Below are 26,731 nucleotides of genomic sequence, written 5' to 3'. Positions count from 1 at the left end.
ACTGGTCGAAACCGAAGTTTCGGTCGGTCACTACTGTGGAATAGAAAAAGAACGGACGAGTGTTTCCGACTTTTTCAGGATTTTTACCAATGCAGTGCCCTATGTACCATCAGGTGCAGATAAAGGTTTGATGATGATGATAAAGCGCCAATATAAGACGTTTTATTTAAACAACGAAATAAATTTAATATATCAAATTCGTAATATATTGAAACTTTTAACTTAAATTCGCATTTTGAGCTTTGCTCGCGTTTTATGGAAAGTTAAATCAGTCGAAAGGTAGTCAAAGCTAAGAATATGCGTTTTATTTATTTTATTACACTACCTGTAAAAGGTGGTTTCCTACCATTTACAATGCGGGAAAATTTAACACCCAACGTAACACAGGCGAACGTTTTTTATCATAAAATAAATATAAATTAATTATTTTATTATGTTTGTTGAATGCAATATTACCAAATACGGAAAAATAGTTAGCCTTTGGTTATAATGTGAAAATAAAGGGGGGTTTAGACGTGCCCTCGATGAATATTGGCAGGAACTTGTGATAAAATTATCTTGAAAGATCTCTCAAAGAAACGCCGACAGGCAAACAGACGAGGTAGCGAGTAGGAACCGCCATAAATATTTACTTCCAGCTAGAAACCAGGTATTTAGTACATAGTCTGAGTAGGTATGCATCCACGAATCTGTATAAGTATATGCAACCATAGTAAAATTTATAATAATGTGAAGGATAATAATATTCACCGTTAGGTAGAAAATCTGGAGACAAGAGTAGGAACTTAATTTTACGATATTTTATTACTTACCACTTCTTTCGTTCTAATTTCAAAAATATATCTGGAAAAAAATAAGTGAAGATCTAAAAGAAAATATGACAGTTCGTAATGCGCGGTTGTTTAGTTTTGTCGTGGATTTTATTGTTAAAGTTTTAATTAACCGTTTCTCTAAGGATAATCAACACTTTTGATCTATATGAAGACACTGTCGCGAAGAAGAGTGTACGTAAGTAGGTATATGAAAATACATTTATCCTTAACTTTTTTGGACGACAAACGTCAAACTTCCAAAGAGCGGAAAAGTTTCTCAACCCGTATTTTCGAGTTTTTTAAGTACCCTTATTGAAAGTTTATACCGATTCAGGTTCTTTAAGATGAAGATTATCTGTAGACGGAAGACAAACATTCCAAAACAGAAAACTGCACGCTTGAAGTTTGTGATTGTAAACACTTCAAAGTTTTTGACATGTATTTTTCGGTAAAATTTACCACAGGGCAACTCGTTCTCAAAGTGAACGCAAATAGTTATCGAATTAAGTATTTAAAAACAGTTTTTTTATTTAATGAAGCAACCCGTCCAACATCAACTGAAGTAATAAACTCTGTACGTACCAACATAAAAAATAGCCACAAGGTAAACCTAACCTTACAAGCTGAGATGCGGTTATAAAAATACAATAACTCCGCCAGAATTTTCTGACTCATCCGTGCTAATATCGCGTGAAATAAGCGGAAAATAGATACAAACATACTTTTAAATGAGTTTGCAAGTAAATGAAAAGTGGTTAATTATAGAAGTTTGTCGGAATCTTCAAAGAAGCTTCATACTTTCTTACCTCAGCGGCACCTGATATCCCGAAGTAATCCAATGAGTTCCTCAAGTAACAAATATACACTAAAAATCACTATTTAATCCGTAAAAAGAAGGCACCATAGAATAAAAAGACACACTTAACACTTAAATTAATTAACTCACTATTTAAAAACATCAAGAAAACAATATTGTCAACACAAAACAAAAAGCATTCACGCACTTGACGTCGCGCTCGCCATGGTGTTGATGTACGCCAGCGCTATCTGGTGTTTTAATTATTAACTACGCTTTTAAATTGTGTTCCAAAACAAAAAAACAATATTTTGAAATCGATGGCGGTTACTGGTTACAATATTATGATCAACAAACGATTTTGATAAATAGTATTTATCAGAATATTTATTTTTAGCAAAGAAAAAACTCTTTTCTAAACGTTATTAAAAATTTGTATATAAACACTTACCTACTTTTCTATGTTTACTGGTTTCTATGTCTATACAAATATTTAATAACATTTAGTAAAATGTTTAACCACAAAGTTAATGCTTTAAATATTAGTAATAAAAAACTCTTTAATGGTTATATTGTTTTTGTGTACTTATTTGAAAAACATTTACTGTTATTGAAAAATGATATCTTTTTTAAGTTTCTCTGGTTTATTACATCATTTTGGCGGTACTTGGTAATTTAAAAAATCTCATAAAATCGTTGAGTGTTAAATCACACAGATTTCAGATTAACCATCATAATAACCTTAGAGTGATTACACTCTGCTGGTTATAGAGCCGCCCATATGGACAAAAACCATTCCATGATTATCAATCACGAAGTTAGCTACAGCTTACAGCAACACAACGGGCCATAGGTATTCAGAAACCAAAAATTTTGAACTCTTTAGTTATATGCAAAGAACGAAAGGGCTCCTCTATAAGTAGGCGAATTGTTACTCTGAGATAATAACCCAGGAAAATTCATTGTGCATCTGAACTACCACGAAAATATGATAATTTTAAATTTTATCCTTCATACACTAGATGCAGCATTAAGCACCCATTCAACCTAAGTTCCGAAACCTAACTTATAGTCAGTTACGTGAAGCAGCGTAAAAATGTGTGACATACAGCTTTGAATTCGCAGTAAACTGGCATAGATAGTGAGTCTTTTTTACTTTACTACGTGTTTTGCTTGCCAATTTTTCGGAACGTAATTTCAAACAATCGTTATATGAAGCATCGTCTCTATTTGATTATACCTCAGTATATTTTATAGTGTTTTTCAATAATTTATAAAATAACTGTGAAATGCAAACATACTATCATAAATTATAACACGTCTTAGGTATGGTAGGTGTTTACCATTACTTTTTCAAGTATTTTGTTAGAAACATTAGGTACTACTTACCATCATGCCATGTAAACTTGTGTAACCATTTTCTCGCCTATTTTTTTTTTTTTTAAATAACAAAAAATAAAAACATTTACCTTTCCAGTGTTCAACTTTTTCCGATTCCTCTATTTTTCCATACATTTTAATTTTAATTTTAAATTACTTCTTAAGCCTCTGATTTTACTTGATATTTTCCCTTTTGTACAAAAATTTCCAGTACACAGGGAAAAACTTTTAAAGAGTATTACGGAAATTTGTTTTTTTTTAAATACGATTTGGCATACTTTTCGGGTATATTTTATAATATTAAAACCCGACATTATAAACTACATACCATCAAGCCATTCTCTTTTAAGAGTAGGCAGAAGGGATGTAACGTCATAAGCATTCAATGTGCCTTTATAATTGAGACCTTTAATTACTTGCCAATTTTGCACTTATTCAAAATATTTTCTTTATAATTGTAAAAGCTATATGTTTTCTTTAAAAATGTGTTAGATCACAACGATCATACCCTCAAGATGAATAATATATAGAGATGAATAGTCATTTTAATTAATGATCATATACCTAGACAGACATTAATTATACTATCATATATACAGATATTGCAGAAAACAATAAAGAAGTCATTAGAAGACAAGGCTGTGAGGGTATTAGAAGCAAACTTATAAATCTCCACCAAAAACGGAAAATTAGTTATTGATACCAAAATAAACTATACATAAAAATCTATCTTCGGTGAATTTTCTGTCGAGGTTACCTACCCTTAGCTGGAGGGGTCCCGTTTTATGGCGCCGGACACTCGCCATTCATCCTCTCCCTATCTGCTATGGCACTGACGTTAATGCCAGTGGCCACATTGCCCAGGGCTCGCGGGGCCAAAGAGACCACTCATGGACGCTAGGGAGTAGGACTATTGGTAGTGTTGCTGATGGAATGCAACTGCGGCATTACACTGCATTTTATATGTACATATTTTCCAGCAAAATATGCACCACCGCAGCCCTACCAAAATTTGAGCCCCATGTAAATAAAGTGTTAAATAAATATGTACATAAAGTGTTAAATAAATATGTATATAAAATACCAACCTAAATAATAGCGTAATTCAAAACCGTTTCTAAATCTTGCAAAAACATATTTCAATTATACTTCTTGACACCGCAAAATAAGCATTCTCCATTGAGTTAGTGAAGCATAATCAGAAATCTTACAATTCTTTTTTAATTTTTTTTCGCAAATATCTCAGTAACTCCTTCAACGGAGATTTCTAAGTTTGCTTCCAATACCCTCATATACATAACTAGGTGAGTAGATTTTCACAGTCACTGTTATCAATGAGTATCATCTTTTTTGAGCGAGTTGCAGGAGTCGTTTTCACATAGTTCAGCCTAAAGATAGCTCCTGCAACGGTCACCGAAATGTCAGAACGAATCTAACCTAAACGGGATCACCCAGGAGACGATCCGTAAGTATGTAACTATCCATATGTATCTAGATAAAATTCTAAGAGGATTAAAAACACATTTATATTTAGTTTTGATTGAAACTAATAATGGGGGGTCAGAAATAAAATGCAGAATTAGAAAGCACACCTTTATTATTGTTTATTTATAAATTAACACAAATGGCACACTTAAACCTGAACAATTCTTATTGTTCTGAGTATTTTCAACATGAACACACAATAATATAACATAATGCACCCTAATAATTATGAAATTTCAAACAAACCCTAGATGTTTTTATTACGAGTTCTTAAGTGGTCTGAAAGTTTTGAAAATATATAAACCAATGAGAAAATTAAATCTATTGGTTTGTATTTTGTTCAAGAATTATACTTATGAATGTATTTATTGCATTTTGGAAGACCAGGTGAACGGAGGAAGAAAATATTATTGTTATGACTTCTTAGTTTTAAAATGAGAGTATACAGTCGAGGAGTCCCAATTTATAAATAACATGTTAATGGTGCCACTTTAAGAGGTCATTAAATTATCCTTAAAGATAGAAAAAAAACTATTCAAAATCAAACTAAAAGCAGGTTTTTTTAATAAATAATAAGAAGTACGGTAGAGGAAATACAATACCTTGTATCAAAACGTATAAATGCCAACAAATTAGAGAGAAAAAACACTTAAAAATTGCTAACATAGCTAAAAATAAATAATTATTATAATATATTGTTTACATATATTATTCAACCTTGCAATAGGACGAAGAACAGACTTAATGCATCAATATCTTTGGTAATAGAGGCAGCTATTTAATAAATTGTTGTTTGAGCCCTACATTACATTTCTCATACAAAATATGCCATAGTAATAGCAACACATTGGCTACGAATGGACTAAAGGTGCTGACGCTGTACAAGTTAAAATAATCACTAACATTTATTTATTTTACGTGACAACCAATGCTTATTTTATTGTCAAACATTATGTGTGTATATTATATTAATTCATGTAGTGCTAGATATCTGCTATCACTTTTTATAAATATGTAAATTAACCCCAGTTTATAGGATCATCTGTATAAGAATAAAAAATGTCTTAATCCTGGTTCAATACAAAGTTGCTTATTTACAATATTTTAAAAACGATGACTTCGTTACTCTAGATATTCTAAAAACTAGGACACAATACCAAAGGCATCATTGTATTAAATGAAAAAGGGTTCACATATTAACTTATATGTTTTTCTAGGCTTGAAGCCCAAAAAAGCAAAATAAAAAGTACGGTCAATTGAAAATAGCAATGGTGTTCATACATTATAAATTCTCGATTAGGGATTTATATAAAATATTAATATTGATTCCATTATCTAGTTATAAATACATAATTAATAAAGATGATTTCCATAAATCATATTGACCTCTAATCGAAAATTAAATTAATTAATTTTTGTATGAAAACACACCTTAAAGCCTTAGCAGGTAACTTCTCTGAGACTCTGAACATTGATCATACACCAATCGCTGGCTGAATGCAGAACTATTATATGTCACAATCACGGGAGATCGCTATCGACCACAATGAATGTGTTTAAGCTGAGCATTGAAGGAAAAACGGCCACAATACGAGGAGAGACACAACAAAGTAATTTTGCAGTGAGACAACGCTGATCCACATGTTGCAAGGCCAGTCAAAACATACTTGGAAACGCTTAAATGGGAAGTCCTACTCCACCCGCCGCATTCACCAAACATTGCTCCTTCTGATTACCGCTTGTTTTGATCGATGACTCATGGCCTGGCTGAGCACCACTTCTATCCTTACGAAGTTGCCGATAAATGGCCCGATTCGCGGATAACCTCAAAAGATGAGTCATTCAATCAAAATGGCAATCATGTGCTGCTAGAAATATGAAAGAAAGTAGTTGCTAGCGATGGACAATACTTTCAATTACATGTTCTTTACTATTTTTTTTAAATGAGGCATTAATTTTCAGAAAAAACAGCGAGAATTTATTAAAATCCCCAATATTTCATTTCAAATTGCCCTCCTGAAAATTTTAGTCAAATGAGTTCTGCATCCAGCTGATGCAATATTAAATTTAATTGACTGTAATGGGCTACTATTGCATATTGCTGTCTAAATTCTACGCATAAAAACCTAAGTGAATGTACATCGTCATCATTTCCTTATCCGCACCCAACGGTGCACAGGACACTGCATTGTTACAGCTATCGCGGCGTATGTCGATCATATTTCATGAAGACAAAATGATCAGTCTTACTCTTCTAGCGCTCGTGAAATACTAAGGTGCAAAAACAGTTTTTTAAAAATAAATTCATATTTTATGTTAACCACACTGAGAAATCAAGCCTGAGACCTTGACATGGTAGACAATCACGCTAACCACTAGACCACGAGGCGGACAGAAGTAAATAGACGAAAGTGTACAAAAAGGCAACAGCATATTATAAAGTTTTATTTAGTGTACTGTAAAAAATTTACTAGCACATAAAATTCATAGTCTGAATATAAACTAATTTTTAATTTTACATTTCTTTTAGAAACTGTTGTAACTTTTTTTTTGTTTAAAAAGAGAAATACTAGAGTTCTTATTTTTTACTAAATTATTTAAATTTTCAGACAATTTCCTAAAATTAGTAAATAACCTGTGCTGGAAAAATGGGAATCGAGTTGTGGTAGTGGGATTTGAACCTCGGACCTTTATTCCGTAAGTTCACAATACAAGCACGGGACCACGACCTTATTCTAGTGGAATTGGCTTTCTTAGGATGAAGTCTATGAGGATGATAAAAAGGAACGGTGCAAGGACGCAATCTTGACGAACTCCCGACTATTCCTTGTATTATATGATTTATAAATAAATAAAAAGTAAGCGTTAAAAACACAGTTGAATTAGAATAAAAAGTACCGTTAGATCACAAAAATTTTAGATTTATGGCATCTCAATATTTGAGTTCATTTTGGACCTTTGGTCCGTGAGTCCACAATACTACCACAGGACCACAACCCGGTTAAAATTAGATACGATGTATCTTCCGTAAGTGATTGCATTGATTGGGATGTTTTGTCTTGGGTGAAAATGATGGTCAGTAAATAATCACAATTCATTAAACTAAATTCTGTTACAGAATAAATTTACTGGCTTCCAGTAAAAACAATAAGAGTATACAAACATAAATCCTGATTTCCTTTGGCAACATATTGAAAAATTTTACAATTATACAAAGTAACTACTCTATTGGAGATTTAAAGGTAAACCTTGTACCATTTCTCGAACATCCCCACGACTAGAAACATAATAAACATTATTATAATATGCTTCTCAATCAGTTTTGAATTGTAATTCATATTAATATTTTTAGCTTGTAGCATCAATAAATACTTAATAATTATTTTTTTTTTTTTATGAGTCACCGGAACGGAATTCCCACACTCATGAGTCAATATTTTAAAGTCACGAAAGCCATCATTTCACAAAAGTTCCTGTAGATCATAATTTTTTTCCAGTGTACTTGTAGCCCTAAGGCCAAGTATCAATTCCTCGCCAAGTTCTTCACAAAGTTGGTCATATCATATTCAGTCTCGTATTGCTGGTCATCCCACAGCTCGGGAAGGTTGTCCAGGATAGTCTTGGCGGAAGCCGGCCCCGTGTCTGACGCGTTGCTTCCGGAAGCCGCTGCTCCACGGGACTTGTCCAAATGGAAGAGATCCAACAGTTTGTCGGTGCCCATAGTCTCCAAGGAAGCATTTTCGCTGCTTATTATAGTACTTGCAGTTAGAAGTTTGAATTTTTGCAATCTGAAATCATTTTATGAATTTAATTTGTAAGATATTAAAAATAAATTTAAAAAAAAACAAAAAGCTTAAATACTTATGTACATAAATATATTTTACCTCGTTTTTAAAAGAAACAAAAATTTAAAATAGGATGTTTGCAGATGGTTGAATCTTAGATTTTTTTATGTACCTACACCTATAGGAAATTATTGAATTAACAACAACAACAAACCAACCGTCATGTCATTTCACCGTAAGGGTAGGCAGAGAGGCTATCCTCTCCGCCACATCACTCTATCATTACATACAGATCTCCCTTTCTCTATATTTATACATTTTCTCATGCACGCGTGCCGATTTTTCTGACTTTCGTGTCCATCTTCAAGTATTTGTTGGATATGGTCATGCCATGTCTTTCTCGGTCTTCCTCTATTTCTGCATCCATCAACATTCGTATTGTTAATATTTTTAGCCGTTCTTTCGCTGTCCATTCGCTCTACATGTCCAAACCAACGCAGAGCTCCTTTCTTGATTTTGTCGATAATGCTTACCTCTGCCTGTACGGATCTCAACATTTGTGCATCTATCGTACATAGTTTTACCACATTTTTGCCCGAGAGATCGCATTTCGTCAGCATTTAGGCTACTTTCATCCTGTTTTTCCAATTCCATACTTCACTCCCATACAACTGAACTGCTAATTTTGCTTCTTGCGACAAACAGAATTAATACCATCTTAATTCAAAATCACGGTAGGCAAACACACCAATAATTACACCTCAAGGCGGAGTTATCTCAACTCATCATCTGGCGATCTACCTCAATATTGTTAGACTATAATCGATGGACTCTGAGAGGCTGCAAGTATGTGTGATGCAGGATTTTCGTCTAAGTAGGGTGTGTCGTGGCATAGATATTACTTTTCTGCACAATATGCACAAATTTTTTTTCTGTAAATATAGACTCAAAAAGCACTCGCGATCGACTTGTCGATCGCGAGTGCTTTCTCGTCGATCGACCGTTTGAGCACCCTGGTCTAGGGTTTTGGTTCTATTTTACACCCAAAACTGTATTCTTGCTTGGATGCAGAATGTCAAATTACCACATTTTCCAGCAAAATATGTTTTTTTAATATTTGTGACAATAAAAATAATATTGACGAAACTACAAAATAATTATGAGTTGGCTTCCGACATTAGGATGATAGATATATATATATCACGGTAATCTTACCCCATGATTTTCTCCTCCAGTGTGGCACGAGTGATGAGGCGGTAAACATTGACCACCTTCTTTTGGCCGATGCGATGCGCTCGGTCCATGGCCTGCAGATCTTTCATGGGGTTCCAGTCGTGCTCCACGAAGATCACCGTATCGGCTCCCGTAAGGTTCAAACCCAGACCTCCCACCTGCATTAGAAAATTATTATTATTAGAAGGGCAGGCTGATGGTAGGAGTAGCATTGAAAGCAGCAATTGTAAATTTTGTATACGCAAATCTTTCTAAGCTCAAAAATATCTTCGCAAGTGCACATTGATGTTGAGCTCCTTTGACAATGTATAAAATTACCAACCATTCTGCACGATTTCTAAAAGACGAGAATACTGCTAATATCGGTCACCATATTATGAAGCACCCCTGAGAGTCTCCCATTTCTCAACCCATGAGCTAACAAACTGACTAAATAGTCTGAAATTACTAATGTTCTAAACTCAGTCTGGATTCCAGACTGTTCTGGCAACATCTATCAAATCAACCAATATTCAGTTCAGTTTCAGTTCAATGCCGAAAATCGGCGTTAATCATAGTAATAATATAATATGTTCCTTCATTTAATTTTTTAAATATATGTGTATTTTGTGCTTAAATTATTAATATTGTAATTCCACAGCAAGCACAAGAGGTTGCTTTTTTTTTGGTTTTTGCTTTCTTTTTGTTAACATGTTGTAACTTTATATCATATTAAATAAAAATGAAAATAAATGTTCTGTGTGCAAAACATCAAAAAAGGGTACAATTAAGTGAAATTAGATGTAGTACAATTATGTAAAATTAAATTTTAATTAAATTATAAGCACTCATATAAGATACTGTCCCGTCCTTTTCCTCATTCAGGAAGGGAAATACCATAATACATATTCGCAAGAGCAAAATAATGGAGTTCTGCGTCGCTGATTATATACAATGAAAGCATCCACCCCTTTCCCGAAACTGTTCATAAAGACTTGAGTCTTTCTTCAGTTTCGCATATCAATATCATTTTTTTTTTTTTTAAACTAATTAAGCGAAAATTTAATATTTCTTTACAATCAAACCGCGAAAATAACAAAACAAAAAAACTTTAAAAACTTTCATTGTACCCCTCACTGCAGTTTTGTCAGTTTGTGATCAATCAAATACACATGGTCAGCACAATTACCCTTTTCTAATTTCCCAGTATTACAGTGGAGGAATACAGTGTTAGTTCTAAATTGAGACCAGGGCCGTACACTCCAGATCCCGCATCGGAAAGGAAGAAGAACGTAGTAATACAAACAAATCAATCAAACGACACGAAACCCAAATACATATAGGAAACATTAGAATAATTTGCCCTATACAACATGCACTCAATCAACAGAAGAAAAACAATACGTATCTATAACAAATCACAGTGGAACATTAAATCATTAAGACACTACCGGCAAAATCCTAACACAGATCCTAACACGATCCCTATCGAACTCAGGCGAAATTACTTTTCTTCATAGTACTGATTTCCTCGCAAAAACCATTTTCCTAATACCAACAGTAGAAACAATCCTATGCAAAGACCTTAATCGTCCTAACAATCTCACAGACCTTAAAGCAGACGAAACGGGTCCTAGAGCATGGTCGGCGCGTGGTTCTCTTGAGTTAGTCTACTATTTAAATTTGTAATTTACCATTTCCCTTCTATGGGACAGAAACAACACAGACGGACAAGAGTTCAGTTCAGACAACCAATGCTAGTACCCAAGTATGCATCCCTTCATCTTAAACTGATTTAGTACTCATGGTAGGCCTTTACCCAGTTCCTCCCATTTTTCTACCCATTCGCTCACAAAATGAAAAAATGCTTTGACGTTAGTTGGATTAGCCAATAAGCTTGGATTCCACATCGGCCTCGTCACCTCTGTCAAGCCGTTTAGCATGTTTTCCCTTTCAGTATCTAAAATCGGGCAATGCCATAGGATATGTTCAGCCGTCTGACGGGGCTCCCCGCAAGTACATTCAGGATCTCTTACTAGTGCGAGGTCATATAGTTTTGACCTAAACTCACCATGTCCAGACAACATCTGGACAACACAGTGATTCAAGTTAATTTTCTTAAGGCTTAGTCTTTTTCGTATGTCCGGAAAAAATGTATGCGTCCAGCGCCCCGTCAGAGATGCATCCCACCTAATTTGCCACTCGTCAATAGTTTTTTCTGTTATTCTTTTTGTCAATGGTTTTAATCTACTACCCTCTCGGTGTTGAACACTGATGTCAAAATATGTAACCAACTCACCTTTTTTTAGTAGTTTCACCGCAACAGATTCCATTACCTCTAAGTCTGCCGGAAGTTCCCCGGCCAGGACAGGTAAAGCGGCTGTGGACACAGTTCTATAAGCACCCGTGAGTGCAATTAGAGGGGCTCTTTGGCCACTCAGGAGGGTCCTGTAGACGCCACCAGAGGATGCACGATGAGCCCAAACTTTAGCAGCATATGTTAACTGTGCGACATAAGTTCCTCGGTATATTAGTCGGACCCCATTACTTTTTATTCCCCACGTTGCTCGGCTCACCCTTCGTACTTTCATAAAAAGCGAAGACGCCTTTGAGGATATCATTTTGGCATGAGCCAAAAACGATCCTTGGGTATCCAAAAGGACACCCAAGTACCTTACATCTTGGAAAAATCGTATTCCCCGCCCACCCATCCTGATTGTGGGTTTTCTTCCTCTGTCAGAGATACCCTTCACCATGAGTCCCATAGTCTTTTGCGGTGAGAATGTTAGTCTGTTCCTATTTCCCCATTCTAAAATTAGTTTAAGTGCCTCACACCCCCTAATTTCCAACTCCCTTCTAGTGTCTCCTGACAAGAGAAGAAGAGCGTCGTCTGCGTAAGCCACCATATCGCTGCCTGCCGGAAAAGGTAAACGCAGCAAGTCATCAAATAGTATGTTCCATAGTACCCTTACCTACCCTTAGCTGGAGGGGTCCCGTTTTATGGCGCCGGACACTCGCCATTCATCCTCTCCCTATCTGCTATGGCAGTGATGTTAATGCCAGTGGCCACATTGCCCAGGGCTCGCGGGGCCAAAGAGACCACTCATGGACGCTAGGGAGTAGGACTATTGGTAGTGTTGCTGATGGAATGCAACTGCAGCATTACACGGCATTTTATATGTACATATTTTCCAGCAAAATATGCACCACCGCGGCCCTACCAAAATTTGAGCCCCAAGAAATCAATTGTCACAATTAAATTAAGAAACATAGCCTCTGTGTTTGATTTAGAGTTTACAACATACGAGTACCATTAAAATTTTCATTGGTGGTTAAACGGATTTGTACATTGCTAGATATACTGAAATCGTTTTAAAGATGGACCGTATACTATTAAACGGTTTCAAAGTATGTTTTAGATAACTTAAGCGATATTGAAATTAGAATTTTGATTTTCTACACTTATTGAGCTTTATCTTTTGCATAGATTTCATTTTCCATTACATCTTTTACATAGTATATCGAAAAAGTTTCGATTTTTCTTACCGCAAATTTTCTACGGTATCAAATGAAATTATAAACATAAATTAAGCCTTAGAAACAGTCTGCCTAAACCGTTCTTAAATTTTTGTACCGCCGGATAAAAGATATTCAAAATTTATCTAAGGAAAATCGTCGGTTAAAAAGTACTTTTAATTACTATTTAATTATTTTTTTTACCAGTTTCTTACTTTTGAGAAACAATGAATCTAAGTATACTGCACTTAGTATAACTCATAATTCAGTGCCCTTAGCACTATTTAAATGCGGATTACATTGAAAAACTTTGAACAAATGGAATAGCGAAATATCACATACTACGAATACTAAAATATGTGATCTCTCTGAAATATATAAAATCAATACAAATGTTGTGGAGAGATGTTTTAATCCATATTTTTTTTTTAAATATGCCTCTACCAAAACACGACATGTTTGGCCTTGACAATTGTGACGTCAAGATTCATAACGATGTTTTTTTCAAATTTAAACGGTCACAAACAAAGTTAAAAATTAACCAATTCGTTACGTATTAGGGACGTGGTCAATGCAATGGAACTTTTTCACGGTAATTAAAAATTAAAAATTATTTTTTGTGCTACTAAGTACAAAAAAAAAATATTTTTTTACTCGCAGAATTTCATAGACCCTTATTAATTTAAAATTATAAAAAAAACGAGATCTTCCCTATCACTAACATATATGACAACAGAAATGGAAAACATTTTAGATAATAAAATATCAAAGTCTGGGCATTCAAGGGGCTTTTGAATTGTTATTGGCTGGTTTTACTTCACAAAAATAAACAAATAGGCAAGTGTAAGAAATATGGATCTTCAAACATGCAGAATGGTGAATGTTAAAGTGTGTAAACTGGCCACTTTTCTGTTGTTATAATATGTTAATAACATAAATATGTTGCCGTTTCTAAATTTTTATAACGTTTATCACAACTCCCTTTGCTAACAAACATTTGAACAAACTAAAAATATTGTTAAATATAATTACTGTAATGGTCAGCAACTTTTTATAAATTACATTTTCAGTCTAAAGGTGCGTTTATTTTCGTTTTGTTTTTAATAAAATAATTACATATTTGTTTTTTCTTATTGATTTTTAATCACATTGATCAAAATAGCACTAGAGAATTCCTTTAGAAAAATAAAATGGTCCACGACTCATTTGGTAACAAAGTTTTTCTTTGGGTTGAGTTTAAAGAACTCTAATGAGCGTTATTGCACAACGTGAAAATCGATTTATTCCACCCTAATTTATTTTTTCTTATTCATGTAAATTTAGAAGCTACTGACGTTATAAATGAATTAAAATTATGATTTAACAAAAATATATTATCTTTCAATACGGAAAAGGCAAAAATTATCCCATTTTTACTAACAAAACTTTTTTAGATTAGATTAGCTAATAAAAATAATTATTCACCAAAACAATTGCAACAAAACAAACTGCAATCAAACATGTTCAGTACTAGATACAACAAATTAAATTGAACATCTTGATGTTCAATTTAATTTAAGTTTTGGCCTATTCAATTTAATAGGCCAAAACTTAAAATGAAGAGAACATATGTATTAGTGAACAATTTAACGTATTAGAAAATGTATATACATATTTATTATGTTAAGAAATATAATATTATATACAAAAAGTTAAATAAATAAAAAATAATTAAAAAAATAAAATAATAGCTTATTACTCAATTGTACAATCTTTATTACAATATAATATTGTTGGATGGGGTGGTGCATATGTCAATATATTAAACCCTCTTAAAATATGCTTCCACTTTCCATTATGTTGTATCCCATCTCAACTCAGGGCTCTTGGCCTCATTGAGTTTAAGATACGTTATTATTATTCTTTGGTTATTATATATGTATTTGTATAAATAAATAAAAAAATACACAAAAAATAGTACAATGATTACTTATCAAAGGAATTTTAAAGAAACTCTCAATATTCAATTCGAAAAATTTACATAAATTATTTAAAGTTCACACTGTAGACACTGTTTACAAAATAAATTATACTGTACAAATTTACAAAGAAGAAAAATTAAGCTTATTTTAGATGAATAAGTCACTCAGATACCAAAATAAAATTTAATTTCCTAAATTTGGCACAGGTCTTAAAAAATTATAATAATCTCCCCGATGAATTAAAAACTATTGAAACTTATATATCACTAAATAAATTCAAACTGAATTTAAAGAAATTTTTCGAACTCGAGTAAAAACAGCATTCTATTTTAATTATTATTACTGTTTTATAATTTTCTGTTTTTCTTTTTATGTATTTTTTTTTCTTCTCATGTATATTTGAAATTATATAACTTCAAATTACTAAATAACTATGTTTAAATTTAAAGATATATATAATATCATCCGAACGATTTCGCAAGTAACTTATCTTCAAGTCTAGGAAGAAGTCGAGAACCAGGTGTGGCGTTATAAATGAGATTGGTAAACAGGGCGGGACGAGCATCGCATATCGGAATATGAATTTATCGTATGCGCCGGTTCTTTCGAATTTGGTACGAATCCTACGAATGTCGTGAGAAATTTTCAGATTGGTTCAATTTGTTTGTCGTTGGCAAGTTTCGAATTTAGATACGGCTTGCGAATAACGAAATGGAAGAAATTCGATACGATGATTTTGGCGGGATATGAATATAAAATCACCCGCCATCTGTTATTCCACCGTCAGAAAAACAACCCTCAAAAACGTGCAGAAATTTAATATTTTTTAAATATTTCAGATTGAAATCGTTACCTACTTTTCTCCGATTTCTTTTTGTCATTTTTTAATTTTTTGGCGGTTTTATTTTTTCAGTCTCTTCAAAAAATTAAGTACTAAAATTTACTTTGTAACGGAAAAAAAACTTTCCTTAAAACACTGACTGTTTTGAAGACGAAAAGCACGTTTAATCAACTTCTGATTGGTGGAATTAAACTTTTTAATAATATTATTTCATTAGAATTTTCCGTCTTAAGTTTTTTTTTAATATAAGCCCACATATATTTTACGGTCGTAAAACCAATATGATAAAATCGGCAGTAGACAGGCAAAAAATTACTAAGCGACGTGTAGCCAACTTCACAGAGGAGCCAATCAAATAATAATTTATATCACAATCTTCATGAACATTGTGGAATAACATGATTGAATATATTATTAAAAACATTTTGTTTTTCAACCACTAGAGTTTATTTTAAACCACTTCTTGTTTCGGAATCCAACTCCTTCATTATATAACAAGTAAACGCAAAGTAATGAATAAATCTAGAAATACAAAAAAAAACTAAATTTCGAAAAAACGTTTTATAATATTAAATTTGAAAATCCCTCACCATTACTTATAATATTCCCCTTATATAACCCCCCTTCCTTTATTAGCACCTTCCACCCCCGTCAGTACTTAGGTTTTTCATTTTTGTATATTTATGTTTATTTATAATACCTGTAGATGAAAGGATCTATGCCTTCTGAAGCTAGTAGTGCTTTGAAATAAACTCAAGTGGTCTAGAAACACAGCGTTGTATTTCAAATATATTTGACTATTATTTATCACTGTGATATGATTATATAACTGTGGAAAATGTGTATTGACTGTTTTAATAATTTTAGTTTCTATGTACTCTTATTTTCTACATACATTGTATGAAAAAATTGTTTTTTTTTACCAAATAAATAAAAAAAATATTTTTTTAAAAAAATGTATTTTTCTGTTATATTGGCGTGATTTCTATATAATTTCAATAAAAAAAAATTTGGTTGTTTATTAATTAAAATAACTTTAATTGGCTCTTCTGTAAAGTTGGCTACATGTCGCTTAGTAATTTTTGCGTTTCCGCCGTCGATCTATTTTATTGAATTTTTCAGGTAAAATTACTTTGAATTCTGCAATAAGTGTTATAAAACAACATTAATTTAAATAAAACGCCAAAAGTACGCTGACTTTTCTATCATCTACTGAAAAATAAGAAAAATATTAAAATCCATTGCGACAGAGAGGGAATAACATTTTTGAGAAAAGAATATAGAATTCTAGGCCTTTATAGAGCTTATAACCTGCCATTGTCTGGTTTAAGTAACCAATTTACATACAATGTACCATTTCTTCCTCTGCCTATGGTTTAACATCCACATTTCCTTAACTTATCCATCTGTTGACTTTTGCAAAGTAAAAGAACTGAAATCTTTATTGATTTGACTAAAATCCATCTGGGTGAATTATTTCACCCAGTAGGCAATGCCTGAAAATACTTTTCAATTTTTGTACTTCTGTTTATGCCGAAGGGCTTAATCAACAATATTTTGAGTATGTCCAAATGTTTTTAGACAAGGTTAGATTGTACTCTTATGAATTATAATATTTATTAATCCCTAAGGAGTAAAATCCAGCCTTTTATACAAACATTAGGATATACTCAAAATATTGTGCACAAAAATATGTCTATGTTGTGTTATTATTTTGTGTTGGAATTTTTTTAGATTAGATACTTTTGTTAAGTTGTAATCTTGTGGGGTTATTTTCGATTTTCTCATTTGAGGGTATTAGGAGCAAACTTAGAAATCTCTACCAAAAACGGAAAATTAGTTATTGATGCCAAAATAACTATACACTTACCTATATAATAGCGTAATTCAAAACCGTCTCTAAATCTTTCAAAAACGAATTTCAACTATACCACTTGACTTCGCAAACTAAGCATTCTCCATTGAGTTACTGAAGCATAACTAGAAATCTCCCAATTCTTTTTTCAAAGTTTTTCGCTAATATATCAGTAACTCGTTCAATAGAGATCTTCAAGTTTGCTTCGAATACCCTCATTTACTTTTCAAAAGATATTACGTATTCGCGTTTTGCATTTTCTTTCTTTTTAAACAATTTAATTAAAAATTCATTACTTTTCCGTAATACGTTTCTCCAATTTCGTCGCGTTAAGTAAAAAATAAAAACGTTTTCCCTCTCTGTTGAAATAAATTTAAATAGAAAAATTGAGAAGATCATTCTTTATTGACTTTAATGTATTGGTTATGCTGAAGTGTCTCACTTGAATTTTACTTTTTTTTTCAAAATGAACTGAGATGGGTTTCGAAAATTTGAATGACTTATTTCTCTATTTGGAATATTTTGCCATATTTTTTTTCCTGTCAAAACACGATTATAAAATGAATCTGTCATCAGCAGGAACTTGTCTTTTCAGAATGTTTCACATATTCCGATTTTATTTCTAACTACGTGTTTCGGTTCGAAATCAGATACGTTTTTGTGTTTTCGATCAGATGTTCGTTTAAGATATCTTTAACTTTTGTCCAAAAATACAATCTGAAATATAAAGTTTAGCTTTCTGGCTAAGCACATGATTCTTTTATTCGACTGAACTAATATGACGTTTGTAAATTCAGTGTTATTTTTAGCAAGTCATTAATGTTTTTTTAAATAATAATCTTCCATAAAAATCTTCGGTTGGATAAAAAATATTTTTTCTACATTAACTTGTATTAACCTAAGTTTTAAGTTTTTTCCGTAATTTATTAAAATTAAAGAGTTGTAGAAAAAAACCCCCGACACAGTAATTAATGTAGATGGGATTTTTAATTTAAATAAAACGTTTATGATTTTCAAAGGGCTTGGAAATTCTTAAAATGAAGCTTTGTATTTTTTAGTAAGTTTTTCAAAATTAAAGTTTTTATGATATTCAAACTTGACAGCAGAAAAGTATGAAAAAGTGATAACGAATGATACTGGAATAAAAATCAGTGACAGTAGAATAAAAAAACAGATGGAAGGATGGAAAAACACTTTAAAGAAGTGAATGAAACACAAATCGCTAAACATATAAATATGTCGAGATCCATATTGTGTGAAAGACGGAGACGATCAATATCGACGAAATCGCGAATGGACTGCAAAATAACGGCTCAAAAGATTAACGATGCTAGTTTTTATGATACAAATAACAAATAACACCGAAAAAAAATACGGCATGACCAAATCCAACGTGCACTACAAAGATGGACATGTTAAAAGTCGGAATAATATACGTGGGAATAATTCCGGTGACAAATCAATGACTTTAAAAATTTTCAAAATATTTTATAGTTAGTCCTAATAAATAAAAACTAAAATAAAAAAATCACCATAGCAAGAAAAACATGTCTTTTATTAAATATCAGTAAGTAATTGTACTAATAAATTGTATTTATGAGTAACTGATAATAATTTAAAAACATCATTATTACCATATCAATAATTGTATATTACCGTCAGTGGTAATATTAAATTATTAACTTACGTTTAATAAAATTTTCGACCACAAAATTCAATTATGAATAATATAATTAGTATTTCGTTTATCCGGCCATTTAAAAGTTCCGCAGAGACTTTCATTATAGTATTTTTTCATTTATATTTATTACGTCTAACGAAATAATAATTTAATATAAAATCTTTTGAAATGAATCTCATCATCATCATTCCCTTTCCGTACCTAATGGTGCATAGAGCACTGGATTGGTACACCAATCGCAGCGTATCTTGATCAATTTTGTTACATGAAGGTAAGGTGATCTATCTTACGTTTTAGGGAATAGGAAATATTCTAGTGTAAAAGCATTTTTTTTAAATAAATATTTCAAATTAACAAGACCTCTTGCATGGTAGGCAAACGCGCTGACCATTACACCACGAGGCTGACAAAATGTATATATTTGATATAATTTAATTAAATACGTCTTATTTTTCCCATTTACCATCCTATATTTACCACACACGGAAGATTTTTTCAAAAAATAATATTTTTTGTCTTTATCATAGTCTCCTCCAACTTCCTTTTAAAGTTTTTTTATCTGAAATCGAATCTATCTTGCATCACTGCTCTCACGGCCGAAACTTTAAAGGTTTCAATTCAGTCCAACACTGTCGTATTTTACTTCCTGTTTGTGAAGAAAACAAAAGGAAATGCGTCTATCTCCGTCGGAAGCTCTACCCCGCCCCCGCCTCGTTACGTTGAAATTCGATGATGCTATCGGAAACAGAGTGAAGTAGCTCCTAGCCAGCAGCAAGGAATCCTTACCAAGTTAGCGAGAGATATTTCCACTATGCCACTTTACCACTAAATGACAGTTGAAGATGGCGATATGAATCAAATCGACGCGCTCTAGTTGTTCCTTTTCATGTTGGTTAACTTTACTGGCATCGAGTGGAAAATGGAATCACTTCAAAACGTTTGAATTATTTATAAAGTTTTTCTCAGCGTCTGTTGTCTAGTCAACGTAACTTATTTTTCTTTGTTTTTTAAGGAATCATGCAGCTTAATTATTTCTGTAGTTTATATTATACATATTATATTATAAATATTTATAGTGACACGATTGGGAATGTTTATTGATTTATTATATATTCGGCCTAAGCCAATTACAACAGTCATATGAAGAAACATGTGTACAAGAAACTGAACAAAAAGAAAAGAAAAATTGATTACAACAGGGACAAATAACATTTTAAAGAAGTTAATATAGAAGTCTAGGCATCTACAGGGCTTATGACCTGTCGTTGGCTGGTTTTAGTGGCCGCTTTACAACTGTGCAACATTTACCATTCTGCTAATGTTTTAACATCTATATTCCTTCAATTCTTTCATCTGTATGTAAGTATGTTGGTGAAATAATTCAACTTAATGAATCTCACCCGCATAAATAAAAGTTTCAGCTCTTTTACTTCGCAAACATCAACAGATGAAAGAATTGAAGGAATATAGATGTTAAAATATGAGCAGAATGGTAAATGTTACACAGTGTGTAAAATGTCCACTTAAACCAGCCATTGACAGGTCATAAGCCCTGTAGATGCCTAGACTTCTATACAGGGTGTTCTTTATACCCTGTCACTTCCGAAACCACGACGATCAGTATGGGCGAGAAGACATATTAGCATATTTAACAAAATATTCAGAGCAAAGGAATTTTTTCTAAATAAAATATTAAACAAAACAAATGGTTGCTTACTTGCAGAGGAGAGGCGAGGGGAGCGCGGCCGCGCGTTTTTGGCGTATCAGACTCACCCTCCCTTCCTCTTTGTTTCTCCTCTGCATAAGTCAGAAACAATTTGCTTTTTTGATATTATATTTTTTTAAATTTTATTTGTTTCAAATATTTATTTTCATGTGCCAATATGTCTTCTTGCTCATACTGATCATCGTGGTTTCGGATGTGACAGGGTTTAATAAACACTCTGTATTACTTTCTTTAAAATGTAATTCATCCCCGTTGTAATGTGTGAATACATTTGATATTATGTATTTTGAAAATATATATGAGTGTATAATATTTTGATTTGTTTTTACTACAGAAAAAAAAAGTACATTAAAATAAATATACACCATGTTTCAGGGCCAGACCTTGAAATTTCAAAAGAACATCTCTAACATTGAACTTTAAAAATAAATCCTTTTAATTTATTTTTTATTATAATTGTTTATTTATAACTTGGAAATTTAGTTAATCTTAAATTTCTCAGACTAGCATCTCTTTTATAAACCCCTACACCTCCCATGAAACAAATTGATATAAAAAAATTAATGCTTTAAATATATTTATCAACTAACATTTATTTTCTTGGTATTTCAATAGGTATATTTATTTTTTATTCAGAATTATTATTGATCATTTAATAGTGTAGTTAAATCTTTTAATAATCATTCTATTATTTTGTTTTGTGCGGACAAACATATTTTACCTTGGATATTCTTCTTACCCTTATTGTGTCTTTATTTTTGCTACCCTCTTTTCTTATCTTATTACCATTTCTACCTCTGCCCCCATCTTCTTTACTGCTGGGAAATTTATTCATAGCTGATAGCAATGAGAATCTTCATGGCTCCCAGATAATTATTTTAATTTGTCTGGATCTCTGTAATTTATCCACAGATATATAATTTAATGTCTTCTCTTATAATATAATTACCAACATCGGCATCGTAATAAATTGTTTTCTTAAGTTATTATAAAATAATCCTTAGAATGATTTTCAGCACAAACTAATTTTATAAAAAACGTTCTATTGGTCTAAACATAATCTCTTACTTTTATCGTGTAACTTTTTAACTAAATTTAAATGAGCTATCGAAATATTTTTCTTTAATCTGTGTGTAGAATAAAACCATACCATGAGTTCTTTTTTGTTCAAGTTTATTTCATTTTTCTGTATTTTCCATACAATTCATTGCATCTAGCAATAAAAATAAATATAAAAATATGTGTAACGTAATTAAATTAAAATTTAATCCATTACAACTATTTGCGATTCGATGTCACTCTCAAGTTTAAATCCTGAAAACGGAAATCAAATTGGCATTATTCCGCGTTGTAGTGTATTGGTTCGTAGGTTTTCCTCACTCATACTTGAGGTCTCGGGTTCAATTTCTAATAAGGTCAGCATAAAAAATTGATTGATAGTCCCTGGACTAGATCTGACGCGAAAACCGATCACTCTACCCTCATACAACAAATCTTGGAGATGCACTGAATTCGGTGTGTCGCGGTGCCCTATCGGGTGCGCATGGGGAAATAGTGATGATCAAGGTTTATTAAAATATACTTCTTTATTTTTTTCCTAGTCTTTATTGAATTTTTTAAATTTCATGATTGTTACTTTGTTTTTTATCATTTTTTTAATTCGTAAAAAATAACGAAATGAAATTTTTTACACCGTCTTGAATTTTAGCTTTTCAATTTATTTATTTTTAAATATTTTATTAACAATTTGCTTTTTCGGCGTATTTATTTTTATAAGAAAATATAGCTCTTTTACTATATTATATTAATCATAATGATGGCAATTTTCTGGGTGCTTTTTACTATAAATCAACTGAACGACGCTTTACAGCCTTATTACGCTGATTTATAGTTATAATTTACTTTAGCTCTGTTTGTAAGGGATAAAAACATGAAAATATTTTTATTTTCCTTTTAAAATACGTTTTTCATCATTATCTTTTTCTCGTTTAAAATATATTTAAGAATCAAAAATAGAGACATACGAAAATGTTTTATTACGCAAAACGTTTATAAGTCCCAAAGATAAAAAAAAATTCAAGCGTTTACTGTAAAAATAAAATATTCTGATAATTCGTTCATATTTTTGTGTTTATTTTTTTTATTTAATAATGATTAATTTCCTTTTGTTGTTTAAAAAGGCAACCTACGCCAAAATATTTTTGAAAATAAATCAATATTGCGTTCTTATGAATTTTTCAAATATTTCCGTTCGTATTATTTCTGCAAGCAAACCTCTCTAGAGCACCCTGATTGGATGTGCTAATTAATGGAATTTTTACGTACAGATAGTAATATTTATATTATTTGAAGAATTATAATATATTACACATGTTTTTATTGGTAACAGAGAGCGCTTTATTTTGGTAGTTCGATAAATTTTCTATAAAACGAAATGACTTCCAAGTCTCATAGGCAAATGTGTTGTAAACATATGCATGATAAGTGTACAAATGTCAAGGTTCGTGCATTATATGAGGCTGAGGCAAGCATTAACGACAAAATCAAGAAAGAAGTGCTGGGTTGGATTAGACGTGTAGAGCGAATGAACAACCAAAGAACGGCTAAAAAGAATCACGGGGTATTAAAAGTTATATTCTTTAAACTTTAAAAATATGGCAGTATTTTAAATCAGCCTCCTGGCATGTTGTGGGTTGTGGCGCAATAAAATACTAAACATTTTTTTTAATATCTTACATACTATCACAGGGTTTTACATGATATGTTTATTGTCTAACAAGGTTATATGATTTGTTTCGTTATAGGTTTATTATCTAATAACGTTAAAGTTTTGTTACATAACATGTTTATTATATCACAGGGTCACGTGCTTGCATCTTCCGCTCCAATCCAAATGGCTACACGTGGGCACGGAGAAGGGAAATGTGCACGTCGTGCATATAGAAACCTTCGTGCTGAGTGGATATATCATCAACTGGAACAAAGCTATCGAGCCGTAAGTTTATTTTGTATTATCAACCAAATTATGTCGTTATTACTCAATATCTAAAGTATTTTGTTTCCTAAAATATACGCATCCAGGTTTTTCTGTCAGCTGTCAACTCCGTATCCTGCAGTTCAGACACGAACTGCCGCCTGTCACCATTAAACGTCCAGTACTAAAGAACTAGATTAACATGTTATTAAACAATGAATAATTTACTGTTTTGGTTAATAGGCTATCAAACTAAGCAAAATATGTATTTTATTTTTTTATGCATCAGCGCTATGATTTTTTAAAATTTTGTAATTTTGAAATTACTTATCTTGTGACGTCACGCGTTCTTTTCGGTGAGTACTGCTGATTGGTCAGTTGCTTCCTGTAAACCGGAAATCATTGGTTAATTTGAAAGAGCTAGTGACGTCGTTCAAAATAATTCGTTTTTATTCAAAGACATTTTTACTATTTTTTCATACATTTTCAAGAAATTTCGGCGTACAATTAAAAGTTATAATTTTTACCGCGTGCAAAAAAACATTTTTTATCTCTTATTTTCTGTAGCACCAAACTTCCTTTTTATACATATGTATGCACGGATTACATTTAAACCAATATCTTTTATTTAAAAAATGAATACCTTTAAGTATTTTATCGTGTGTTTTTAAACAATTCGAAAGATTACATTTCTGTTGTATAGTTTAATAATTCACAAGTGACGTTAAAAGTGCTAAAATTTTACTTTTTGTTTTTCCACGAATCTTTTTCTCCTTTTTAGAAGCAGCGTTTACGATAAAATTTTGTGGTCCGAGTTTTCCTGGAAATATTTTTTTATGATAAATGACTCCAATAAGATTTCCTGTTTTATTACGGTAACAAAATATCGCTGAAGTCAGAGTTCGTGGAGGATCTAATTTAAATGCAAATCATAACTTTTATTACCATCCCCAAAATAGGTGTTACGTTTTCTAAGGATTCTAACATATTTTTCTTTATAAATAATAATAAATAAAACTCGTTTCACACCACCTACTTGCGCTTGCATTTTCATTACGTATCAGGCGGAAAAAATAATCCAATGGAATGAAAAACGTCTCCCAGGAGTGTCTAAAAACTATTTCTCCGGCTTAACGTGAGATAAAACAATGACTTTGAGGAAGTTCCGTGGTACGGAATATTGGATATAAACAACACTTGTGTATAATTTTTAAAAATACATACTTTATAAAACAATAGTTTGAAATTATATTCTGGAAAATAAGCGTTGACGTGGCCACATTGCCGTCTGAAACACGTAGTGCAGTAAAAAAGACTTAACTGTTCGTGCCCCTTTATTGTGAATTCAAAGCTGTGTCGCACTTTTTTACGCTGCTTCACATTTACGGACTACAAGTTAAGTTCCGGATCTTAAGTTTAATGGAACACAAGACTGGTGCTTATAGCTGCATCTAGTGTATACATATATATCAATGATTATAAATGTCTTCATTCACGGGGAAAAAGTTGAGCTTTTTACTGTACGGCGAAATTTCTCAAAAAAGTATTAAAAAAAATAATAAAAACCGTTTTAATGATAATGAACTACTTTGAACTGTGTCACGTGTTCTTGTGAATCATCCAATCAATTTAAGCGTTGTTATGTGTTATGATGTCTGGTTTCCGGGTCACCATTTTTTTCTACGTTTAGTGTATTTTGACGCTCCGGGGCTCTATTTTTAATGTTAGCACAGCTCACCGACGACAACTCATGACGTCACGGGCGGAGTTAATTCAAAACTACGTAACTTTAAAAAATCGTAGTTATAATAATACGATGCATAAGTATTTATCTTAATTTTGTCTTTGTTTAACAGTATTTAAAAAAAAATTAAAAAGGAAATATCACTGAACTTCCTCAAAACTCATTTTTTACGTATTTCAATAATTCTCCGAATGTTGAATAAAGTGATTTTATCAGCCTTCTATTAGATATTTATTCTTATCAGAAATGATATTTGAAAAACGTTTTTACCATATCATTCCGATTTCGAGCTTTTTTAGGACTGTAGTTTAAAACACTGAATTTATAACTATAGAATAAACAGCTTAAAAAACAGAATCTCGTTACTCCTTTGAGTTAAAAAATACGTGGATTTATGAATATGGCATGTTGAATGAAAAATGCATCAGACGTATCTTTTTATTTCAAATAAGAAACGTTGATAAATCCACCTGGTCCATGACGAAGTATAGATATTGAAAAAAATTACATTTTCAGGCGTTGCCTAGTATGTCGGTGAAATAATTAAATTAGATGAATCTCACCCGCATAAATAAAGGTTTCAGCTCTTTAACTTCACAAACATCAACAGATGAAAGAATTGAAGGAATGAAGATGTTTAAATATGGGCAGAATGGTGAATGTTACTTAGTGTGTAGAGTGGCCACATAAACCAGCCAATAACAGGTTATAAACATTGTAGATGCCTAGACTTATATATTACTTTCCCTTAAATGTTCTTCATCTCTGTTGTAATATGTTAATGTTAACAGCTCCCTAGGGGGTTGAATCCAGTCGTTGTCTACAAAAATTTCGACAAATTCAAAATACCGTTAAGTAATAATTATTATTATTTTTGCTATCACCAACTAAAAATATTACAACGATTTTAAACGTATTTTTATAACAAAATTTCGGCACCTAATGCAAGTTTATTCGTAAATT

The 26,731-nt window shown here is 32.0% G+C and overlaps 2 protein-coding genes across 9 annotated transcripts in view; one reads left to right on the top strand and one right to left on the bottom strand.

Annotated features, from left to right (window-relative positions):
• Positions 1–4,567: 4,567 nt before the first annotated feature.
• On the bottom strand, positions 4,568–9,703 carry LOC148279491 (TATA-binding protein-associated factor 172-like). Its single transcript, XM_088229850.1, has 2 exons — positions 9,474–9,703; positions 4,568–8,261 (listed from the first exon to the last, which is right to left on the bottom strand). Exons 1-2 carry the CDS (start codon positions 9,701–9,703, stop codon positions 7,997–7,999), a joined length of 495 nt encoding a protein of 164 aa, XP_088085976.1. The 3' UTR covers positions 4,568–7,996.
• A 14,211-nt stretch (positions 9,704–23,914) lies between these two features.
• The window catches only part of Tomosyn (syntaxin-binding protein tomosyn), a 160,974-nt gene continuing 158,157 nt past the window's right edge, over positions 23,915–26,731 (top strand). For 6 of the 8 annotated variants that reach the window (XM_088229863.1, XM_088229862.1, XM_088229859.1 and 3 more), the window contains exon 1: positions 23,917–24,045. The gene's annotated coding sequence lies outside the window, so the exon portion shown is untranslated. Of the gene's footprint in view, positions 24,046–26,731 lie in introns of all 8 variants that reach the window. The other 2 variants (XM_088229865.1, XM_088229860.1) reach the window with 1 other exon arrangement.

Source organism: Micrasema longulum, unplaced genomic scaffold (genome assembly GCF_059751315.1).
Source record: "Micrasema longulum isolate JH-2025_06_02 unplaced genomic scaffold, ASM5975131v1 h1tg000720l, whole genome shotgun sequence".
Classification (NCBI taxonomy): domain Eukaryota; kingdom Metazoa; phylum Arthropoda; class Insecta; order Trichoptera; family Brachycentridae; genus Micrasema; species Micrasema longulum.
The sequence above is the reverse complement of the archived record's forward strand: the minus strand, read 5'-3'. Positions and strand labels throughout refer to the sequence as shown.

Excerpts from the sequence above, each read along its gene's own strand:
- LOC148279491 (XM_088229850.1), bottom strand. The coding sequence starts at position 9,703 with ATGCTACTCCTACCATCAGCCTGCCCTTCTAATAATAATAATTTTCTA. Across the intron at positions 8,262-9,473 it reads CTGGAGGAGAAAATCATGGG|ATTGCAAAAATTCAAACTTC; the intron begins GTAAGATTACCG and ends AAATGATTTCAG.